We start from the raw sequence: 11,171 nt of genomic DNA, 5'->3' as shown, positions 1-11,171 counted from the left end.
AAAAGATGTAATTACTATTTTTCTTTCGAAAGGCATATGAAAATAGATGTATTTTAGCATTTATTTAAACTTTTACATTTAAACGATACCTTCTTGTCAACTAAGTATTTATTATTACTACTACTACTACTATATATTATTATTATTATTATTATTATTATTATTATTAATTCTATTATTATTATTATTATTATTATACTAAGCAAACATACTTATCTGGAACAACTCCGCCTCTTGGCATGGTGCCAAGCATTTCACCCTTGTGCAATAGGCGTTTCCTGGCAATGTCTAAACCCCACGAGAAACTATTGCAGCCGACCAGGGAGTCTTTTGGTTTGACAAACAATGGAGCATCATCGCTACCGACGCCGACGGTAGCACTTGTTCCTCGGAGGCGACTCGGCCAATATATTTCGAATACGTGTTTACCCTTTGCTAGTGCTGAAAAGGAGATAAGGGCTTTGAAATGATATATCAAGAGTTGCAGTGAAATGAAACTTAAAATACGACTACAGCTTTTGCAACTTTCCTCTGCTTTTTTCCGCTTCATTTTTTTACCGATTGAGACCAAGAGATCCCCTTTAGTGCTGTAGTTTTGCTACGTACATACATCGTATTGACCTAGATAGAGTTTGTTGAGTTTAGTTTCAGATGCCAATGAAAAAAATCATCGTGAACACTCGACAATTCATAATTTGAGCAATAGCCTCATCCTTGCAATAAGATTTTACTAACTATATATTTAGAAAAGGGTCTGGTTGAAATAATATTTGATGATAAGACAACTGTAAAATAAACTGCATTTAATAAATAGACGAAAATGTCAATAAATATCGCATGATATACCACGTGACACTTACGTGCACCCCATTTAGCTCCGTCAGTTTCAAATGCGCCTCGCCTGTGTCTGTGGACACAATTGTGGTTTATTGCGTTAATTCCGTCCGAGGTTCCGGTAAATCCGACATCTAAGGCCGGATCCGGGACTATAGACATAACCCAGTTTGGGATTGGATTCCCTAAATAAAAAAGAATAAACAATTGATAAGTTATGAAAAATATGAGATTACATAACATAAAACACATTAAATATTGTAAAAATAATACGGCACATGGCGCAGTAAAAATATATGGCTAATCAGACAAAAAGTACAAACTAAATTTCGTTGAAATATTATCACACAAATGAAGTTACTGTCAAGCTGCGTTGTAATTAGAATAATGAAATTGGATCGACATGTGTTTTTTTTTATGACAGAGCTAGATATGAATAAAATAGATAACTATATTTATATCAAACGAATTAAAAAGTGATTGTCGTAAAAAAAGCTCTAAAAAATTTTCTTATGCTATGGGAAATGTGTCCGCATATACAAGCAATGTAAGTGTTAAAAGATGTTTCTTCAACACTGCAATACGAAAGCAACAAAATACAAAAGCGCTATAGATATTCACAACCCTTCATTATTATCCTTAACGGACGAACAATCATACTGGCAGATAACGCATATGTTTTGTTTTGTTTTTTTCGTTTTTTAGTCAGGTAATTATCTAGAATATCCCCCAAAGTATTGCTTATTTACTGTCCCAAAAGCTTTTTTCTAGCCCCAAAATGCGAGCTGTAAAGTGCATTGTGAATATCGGAGTGTCCGTTTTGGATACATTCAAAGCTTGAACAATGCTATAGAAATATACAGTAAAACTTGTGTATATAAAGACGTACATACATTGAAAATTTAAACAAAAAAGAAGTTTTGTTTATGGTCTGTTGCAAATGTTGATAAGTCTATCGCAGCACGCCATTTATTACTTTACATGTAATTGTTCAAATAGGAAAACAAAATGGTTTCACTTTTTCTACAATATTTCTGAAAGTGTTTCTTTATTCGAGTGGATTTGAAACACAAGTTTCACTGTATTCTTTTATGAAGTAAACATGCGCAGAGTGTAGCAACGCTATATGTCGCAACGCCGCTATATGTCGCAACTAACGCTAAATGTCGCAACGCTGACGCTATATGTCGCAATCAACGCTTTATGTCGCAATCGCCTACCGCTAAATGTCGCAACGTTGCCGCTATATGTCGCACAAAAATTGATTGCCGCTAAATGTCGCAACCTCTTGACGCTAAATGTCGCACTTGGTAGGAAAGTAACAGATGGAACTGAAACAAAAAGTAAGTGTTAAAACATTTAAAGTTTATACCATTTACACATGAAAACATATCCTAGTAACCGAACAAAAGTTGTATTTCGCGCGTCTATGGCAAAAACCTTGTATGGCCATAGAAACAGTTTTTGATTAAAGGGATGGATTTGGTTCTCAACCACGGACCAGGTGTGAGATCAAACTTTCTCGTTGAGGATGTCTTTCTCACAAAATGCATCAACAAAAACATTTGGATATACATGTATATTTGTTATATTATTTGACATAACTGAGCAAACCGCTTGTTATTGCTAAGGGGGAACTATATCTTAACATTTTATGTTAATAGCTGTCATTATAAATAGTGGTCGAATAGCCCAGTCTAGGTAATTCGAATTTGGTATTTGTCCAGAGCAGATATATACTTATGTATTGAGTAATAAAATGTGAAACATCAGTGTGTTCTCTCTCCGTTATACGACAGGGGATACAACAATATTTTGATATCCGAAGTACTGTGTCCAATTTCTCATATTATACTGCGCTTTGTTTAAGCCTCGTTTTTTCTCCGTTACATGGATACTTTTGTAATGGTTTGATATTGTAGCTTCATTTTTACTTCAACATGGTTTCGTTTGTGGCGTTTTCATAATGAAGTATCATTTTCATTTTTATAATGATACATTTGCCTTGTTTTACCATTACATGAAATACTTTTGTAAAGTTTTCCTTATTGCAGCCTGATTTTCAGTGTCACATTTCCTTATTGTAGCCTCGTTTTCATTAATTATAATAGGGTTACTATAGTCTCTTTTCCTGCGTTTAAACTGTAACGTGAATACGTTTGTAACGTTTCCTTACTGTTGCCTTGTTTACACTGTAACGCGGATATGTTTGTGACGTTTCCTTACTGTTGCCTTGTTTACACTGTAACGCGGATATGTTTGTGACGTTTCCTTACTGTTGCCTTGTTTTCACTGTAACGCGGATACGTTTGTGACGTTTCCTTACTGTAGCCTCGTTTTAACTGTAACGCGGATACGTTTGTGACGTTTCCTTACTGTTGCTTCGTTTTCACTGTAACGCGGATACGTTTGTGACGTTTCCTTACTGTAGCCTCGTTTTTCCTGTAACGCGGATACGTTTGTGACGTTTCCTTACTGTTGCCTCGTTTTCACTGTAACGCGGATACGTTTGTGACGTTTCCTTACTGTAGCCTCTTTTTCATTGTTACATGGTTACGTTTGTGACGTTTGTTACTGTAGCCTCGTTTCCATTGTTACATGGTTACGTTTTATGACATTTCTTTACTGTAGCCTCGTTTTCATTGTTACATGGTTACGTTTGTGACGTTTCTTTATTGTTGCCTCGTTTTCATTGTTACATGGTTACGTTTGTGACGTTTTTTTACTGTAGCCTCGTTTTCATTTTGTTACATGGTTACGTTTGTGACGTTTCTTTACTGTAGCCTCGTTTTCATTGTTACATGGTTACGTTTGTGACGTTTCTTTACTGTAGCCTTGTTATGGTTACGTTTGTGACGTTTACCTTCTGTAGCCTCGTTCTCATCGTAACATGGTAACGTTTATGACGTTTTCTCCCTGTAAGGCACGTTTTCACTATTACATGGATTCGTTTGTGACGTTTCTTTTCTGTAGCCTCGTTTTCATAGTTAAGTTTGTCACGTTTCCTTTAAGTGGCCTCGTTTGTATTGCAATATGGTTACGTTTGTGACATTTTCTAATTACATGTATATTCTCGTTTTGATCGAAACAAGGACACGTTTGTGAATGGTTACTCTATTTCCTGATTTACATGAACACGAACACGTTTATGACATTAAATTATTATCTCATATTCTCCCTTATATGTTTTATCCTCTTTTTCCTCGTAACACTGATACATTTGTTAACTTAATGTATCGTAGTCTCATTTTAACTTCACCATGGTTTCATTTTTGATGTTTCTAAATTATTTTCGAAGCAGAGTTGTTCGTTCCTCACATATATCACATCTGCAATATGCTGAATGACAAGAATCTTGTCAAAACGTAACAATTTTTTAACACTTTGACTTTAAATATAAGACCATAGATAAAATGCACAAATAGAAGCACGTTGTAAAGATATGATAAATTTTATCATCATTTTTATTGGAACTTTTGTCATGTCCAAGTATGCAGATGATGTCATCACGCAGATGCAAACAAAAAACTTGAAAGTGATTTTAATATAATTTTAATATGTGGTAGAATCATTCCTGTCTGGACCTCTGTCAGTTTGAAAGCAGTTGCCTTATTCTGGCGACATAAATCGCAAAATTATTCATTTCCAAAATGTTAACATACGAGTATGTCAGTGCGGTTTTGGGACTACTTTCTGAGCCAACTATACTAAAGCGAATGGAATAGATTATATTTTTCTTATAAGTTTCGTTTTCATCGTTGCATAGATGTTTGTTACGCGTTTTGTTAAAGTCTAATAGATTCCAGTACATTTGTTACGTTTTGTCATTGTAGTCTCGTTTGCATTGTAACATGCCGTTTGTGAAGTTTTCTTGTTGTTTTCTTGTTATTATCGTAACATAGTTACGTTTGTAACATCTTCTTCCCGTAGTTTCATTTTCAATGTTACATATATACGTTTGTGACGTTTTCTTATTGTAGCCTCGTTTTTATTGTAATTGAAACATGCTCACGTTTTTGACGTTTTGATATTGTAGCCTCGTTTTAAAACTGACATGGTTACGTTTGTGACGTTTTCTTATTGTTGCCTCGTTTTCGTCGTCACACGGTTGCGTTTGGGACGTTTTTTTCTTTAGCCTCATTTTCACTGTTTCATAGATACGTTCGTGACGTTTTCTTACTGTCGCCTCGTTTTCAGCTCTAAGTTTGCGTAGCATCGCTTTCATCGAAACAGGGTTTGTTTAAGTCACGTTTTCATCAGAAAAAGAATGCGTTTGTGAATGGTAATATTATGTTCACATTTACATGTATTAAGTTGTTGTCTTATTATCACCCTTTGATGATTTATCTAACGACAAATTGGATGTATAATTCAATCGATATTTGAATTATTCTTAATTTGTCGCACACAAGAAAAAATGAACATTCGGTTCATGCTTATTGAATTATCATTATTAATATACATCTAGATATCTAATACATACGATTTTATGTCTGGTTGCTTTTGAACATATTATGACATAATTCATGGAGGATATTCAAGTGTTTTCTATAAATACAGGATTTATTTTCATCTGGTGGCAAGACAATAATTAGTTTATGAGTGGCGGTAGCCATGAATGAAATATGATAATTTCCATACCACAAGATGATAATAAATCCCGTATTTATAGAAAAAAACTTGAATTGTCTGTTTATCATATAGATTTCTCTTCTCTTTTTTTGACATTACAATTTGACAGAATTCTCCTTAAATTATGTGTATTCTCCTTAAATTATGTCTGAATTTAGAAGAAAGCTGTCCGGCAAGACAGCAGTGAAAATACGGAAAATATATTTCACTAGAGTGAAAAATAGCTTTTTACAGTGAAAATACTAAAATTGAAAATACGCATTTTATTTCATCAGTATTTCTCAATATTTCACTTATAAGTATATGATAAAACAATTTCTTTTTGGCTTGATTTTTAGTTTCTCTATTTTTTTCATGGGTCAGCCTATAACCTCTATATGTAAACAGATAAAAGAATACCTCTATTTATTTATTTTTATTCATTTTTGTATTTATTTATTTATTTATTTATTTATCTAATTGTTGTTGTTGTTTTCTAGTGGGGGAGTAAGCAGTTGACAGTATGCAATTGACAGGAAGCAGTTGACAGTAAGCAGTTGACAGTAAGCAGTAAGCAGTCAACAGTTGGCTGTCGTTTATGGAATTTCATGTTATAGTCCATGCATTTATTAAATTTATCAGTGAATTCCTTTAAATGTTGTTCTAAGAATATATATGTACCTGTAAACTATTAAAGTAAATTAGGAGGCAGAAAAATACCAAGGGTCCAACCGGGTTTTGAACCACAGACCTCTTGGTCCGTAGACGGACACCTCAACCACGTCGTTAAAGGGTTAATCTAACAACAAGGCTGATGGAAGTGGCCTATATACCTACAACCACTACACTCCTCCCCTCTTTACTTTTCAGAGCTAGCCAGCTATCCTGAATGTCACTCCCTGCTTACCGCATGAGTCCGTCAAACACTTCTGACACCATCTAAGTAAATTAGGAGGCAGAAAAATATCAAGGGTCCAACCGGGTTTTGAACAACAGACCTCTTGGTCCGTAGGCGGACACCTCAACCACATCGCTAAAGGGTTTACCCAACAGCAAGGCTGTTGGAAGTGGCCTATATACCACTGCACTATATTGTGCATGACCTCCAGAACGGCAACTATTTCGGCAACTGAATAATTTTTTGACCAATACAGTTGTAATAGGTCGTTGATAGTAAGCAGTTGACAGTAAGCAGTCAACATTTGGCAATTCCATAGTATATTGATTCATTAATGTTCCCAAAGAAATATTGAGATAAATATAAAAAGTTATGAAAGTATAACAATTCTGTCATAAACCTAAATCAATACACCGCATAGTTACGAATATCGATCAACAGATCAATTGGGTATTATTTAATACTTACATGTAGTAAAGCCTATCTAGTCAGATTATGAACAGGTATAATAAAAACTATTTTAAGATATAGTTCCCCCTTAGCATTAACAAGCGGTTTGCTCAGTTATGTCAAATAATATATTAACAAATATACATGTATATCCAAATGTTTTTGTTGATGCATTTTGTGAGAAAGACATCCTCAAAGAGAAAGTTTGATCTCACACCTGGTCCGTGGTTGAGAACCAAATCCATCCCTTTTATCAAAAACAGTTTCTATGGCCATATAAGGTTTTGGCCATAGACCGCGAAATACAACTTTTGTTTGGTTACTAGGATATGTTTTCATGTGTAAATGGTATAAACTTTAAATGTTTTAACACTTACTTTTTGTTTCAGTTCCATCTGTTACTTTCCTACCAAGTGCGACATTTAGCGTCAAGGGGTTGCGACATTTAGCGGCAATCGATTTTTATGCGACATATAGCGGCAACGTTGCGACATTTAGCGGTAGGCGATTGCGACATATAGCGTTGATTGCGACATATAGCGTCAGCGTTGCGACATTTAGCGTTAGTTGCGACATATAGCGGCGTTGCGACATATAGCGTTGCTACACAGAGCACAGTTGGTGCACTATTATTCACACATTTAATACATTTATTTTTTTTCAAAACAAGCAGACGACAGAAAATTAAGATATACCAGGAGCTACACCGCCATCTGAACAAAGCGCCAAAAGTGCAATCAAACTTAAAACCAGGAGAACACTTCCTATCGTCTGGTAATTGGTAGATGAGCTTTCGGTGGCGCCATCTTCTATTGCGGCGCTAAAATACAGACGACACTATTTTGTGACAACAGTATAGTATACAAATGACTAGAAAGAGGCTGCAAATTTTTAGTTTTGTTGGGGAATAATACATTTTAGTTACAAAAGTTTATAGTTTCAAATGTCACATTTTTAACGCCTAAGATTTTCACCACAGACATTTTTCCAATACTTTCTGATTAAATCGGGTACATTTCAAACATGTGTTTTCCGTTGATGCAAACAACGTAATGTTATTATTCCCCAAGCATGGTGAAATAGGCTTTCAAATTATATTTCATACATGTATATAATTACACAATGCAAACCGGTACTATTTATGTATATGTATGTTTTTTTAGTAATCATCGAGCGTCTCATAAAATTTGCAGCCACTTTATTATTCTGTTAATCTATATGCAGTGTATATAATGCTCTATAAAAATTATGTTAGACAGAACGAAAGAAGCATGAGTTTCCTCAAACATAAGACAAAGATTAAAATAAAAGCTGGCCTCAAATGCTGGAAGTTTACGGTACAATAACTAAATCGTAATCAAGATAAAGTGATTAAATAAAATTTTAGTCAAAAAGTGAGAAAAAAATCATGAACTTTATATTGCTTAGCGATATTTTCAATTTAACAAGTGTTTTAGACAAGTTTTTGTTTTTCTTTTATTTTTCTTACTTGACAAGTAACAAAATTGCTGAGGTTAGGGAGTATAAGCCTCCGAGCCTGAAATTCTAGCATTTGACGCCAGTTTTCATCAGCCACCACACGTATACCTTGGGGCTGGACGGGTGTGTCCAAACACAATGCTAATAGAGCAACCAAAGATAAAAAGAGTAGTACCCCGCCAATTGATTCATAGTTCGATGTGAGTGTATCGGAATTATGGTTGTTTGTGTCACTCCTGTCAGCAGACGACAAAATATAATTACGTATGCTTCCCGCCATTTCTCGTTCATACAATTATTAAAAACCTAGGTATTCGTAAACATCAATATCAAGATAAATAGATAAAGAAAAACCAGGCCTCAAGGTTATAAAGAAATTCCCAAATCTCAGGAATTTGATTGGTCAGAAACTGTCACAGACTAACACTGACCAATGAAAATGCTGAGAAAGAAGTTTTATAACCTCGAGACAAGACGTACTATTATATAACTATATTGCAGCGATATAAGCAACCTTAGCAAGGAATGGTGGCACACTGTACAACCTCTGTAAAGCAATGCTTCCTGGGATACCAAGATTTTGGTTGTTGGTGAGAAGTGTTTCTCTAGAGTGATTAAATTCATTAAGAATATTAATCTATAGGAATAATTGATACTGTTCTGATAAAGAGGTTGTCTCGTTACAGAGGAACGCTCTGCAGAGGTTGCACTTTTCGTTCTTTCTAGCTCTTTTCGTCAATTCCATTACTACTTTGTTTAGACAAAACAAAATGAACCAAGTGTATAGACTTACCCATCACATCCTGAAAAAGACAAATAACATATTTCGATTAATAAGATTCGCAGTAACTAAGTTTACTATAACACTGTAACATTCAATTTAATTCAAACCTTATGAAGATATACATTCTTGTTTTAAGAATAATCAGATATCGTCCATCCGTGGCAAACGTCATGTTCTTCCAGTTACACCGTGGTCCAAAGTACTTCTTTGGGGTGGCTAATTGGAATAGCTTTAAAACTTCATTAAAGTCATCTTTCAATTTTTTAAATGATCTTGGCGCATCTTAGTATTTAGATACATTTTCAACACTTTGAAACAAATTTATACATTTATCAAATTTTGCAGTACTATATAAAGGCCCATTAAGTCTCAAAAATGCTTTTTGTTTATTTTTTGTCTTAATACAGTTTCCAAAATAATACCTATTAGCCATATAGTTGAGCCATTTTTTTTGCTTCTTTTGCATTATGGCAATTAGTACAGTTATAGAGAATTAGTATTTTGCAAGGAAGACAAACAACCACTGGGTACATTTATCACAAATAATTTCACATTCAACGCTACTTTCGTCTGACGAAAAGTACATCACATGACCTTAATTCATTATTACAATATCATTAAACATATGTTATGTTCTAAAGGAATGGAACTGAATTCATTTCTAAGGCAAATTGTTCCTTTAAGCACTTAAATTAGCTTTATTGAACATGTACATGTATGATGACTATTATTAAGATACATTTTTTTTTGTATTTTAAGATACATTTTTCATCACTTTGATTCAAATTAATTTATACATTTATCAAATTCTGAAATTTTCATCAGTGCTTATAGCGCTTTGATAATTTATTGTACGTGTACAATACAAGTAATTGTTTATTAACAACAGTTACTACGTCATGGCATCAAATATGTATAGTAAATACGCCAAATTCTGATTTAAATTTCCAATGTTTATAATGCTTTCAAACCGACGAGTCGTTAATTGTATAGAATTTTGCGCAAATATCTACAAAAGATTTGAAGATATGTTTATATTTAAATCGACTCACGATATTGTATGGATTAGACCTATTCATGCTAAAAACAAGGACATCGTTAAAATATACGTATTGCAAAATTTCTTATCGATCGTAATTCGATATCCACTCTATATACTCTAATGATGGCGGAAGTTTGGAGATTTGACCAGGGTTCAAGTTGAACTTTAAAGGCCCATTATGACTCAGAAACGCTATCATTTTTATTCCTCAAAAATATTTATTTTTATTTTTGATATCTTGTTACAGTTTAAAAAATAAACTTGTTTGCTAAATCGATGAAGATATTTTTTCATTTCTTTAACTCTTTTGGCAATGGCATAATTATGGTAATTATGGTGATTTAGTACTTTATATGGAAGTCAAAATACTACATGTACTTTGTTACATTTTGCTACCTTTACAACACATTACTGCACGTTCAGTTTTACTTTCTTCAGTTTTTTTTAAACATCTGACTTCTGTAAACAATATTAAACACATGGTCGACATTTATATAGTACACAAAATATGAATTTCTGAGGCATTATGTGCCTTTAATGTGTCACTGCACGAGTATCTGGGTTTATACTTAATTTACTGAATTTCTTCAATGAACTTGTTCAATTTCTATTTTTGGAACTGTCCATTATCTATTTTAGGGATATCTTGATGAATATTAAAAGTGAGTCGGACAACACTAAACAGCATTGTCAGACTGTGCGGGTGTGCAGGCAAGCCTGGTTTATTACTGGTGGCCATGGCTATTCACTTCCGGTCCCAGGAGGTCAAGGGTTAGAGCTCTTTTATTTTCGACAAATATAGGATTGTCCTTGGTTTTATTTGAAAGTTTGTTTGATAACTGGTAATATTTAAAAATTCACTTTATATGTTGTTGACATTGGGTTACATATATTGGTATTAAAACTGCGGATTGCTATAAGGTATCCGGTTCACTATTATATTGCTTTCAATATCTATATTGATGAAGTTACCTTATATATTACCATCGTATAGACTAGTTGAAAAGAACATAATAAGACATATATGGCTTTCCATAGTCCTTCATGAAAATGGTCTAATTTTCATTCTACGC

General features: G+C 33.8%; 1 protein-coding gene across 2 annotated transcripts; it reads right to left on the bottom strand.

Annotated features, from left to right (window-relative positions):
- Positions 1-212: 212 nt before the first annotated feature.
- On the bottom strand, positions 213-8,567 carry LOC132719538 (protein gustavus-like; the record flags this gene model as incomplete). 2 transcript variants are annotated; one of them, XM_060703317.1, is given in 3 exon segments in its annotated part: positions 213-441; positions 861-1,019; positions 8,381-8,567. In XM_060703317.1, coding segments are annotated over 3 exon segments (560 nt in total), but the record flags the coding sequence as incomplete, so codon positions are not given.
- Positions 8,568-11,171: the final 2,604 nt, after the last annotated feature.

Source organism: Ruditapes philippinarum, unplaced genomic scaffold (assembly GCF_026571515.1).
Source record: "Ruditapes philippinarum isolate M1 unplaced genomic scaffold, ASM2657151v2 ctg10974_1_1_1_1, whole genome shotgun sequence".
Taxonomy (NCBI): domain Eukaryota; kingdom Metazoa; phylum Mollusca; class Bivalvia; order Venerida; family Veneridae; genus Ruditapes; species Ruditapes philippinarum.
This window is presented reverse-complemented; position numbering and strand designations above follow the sequence as displayed.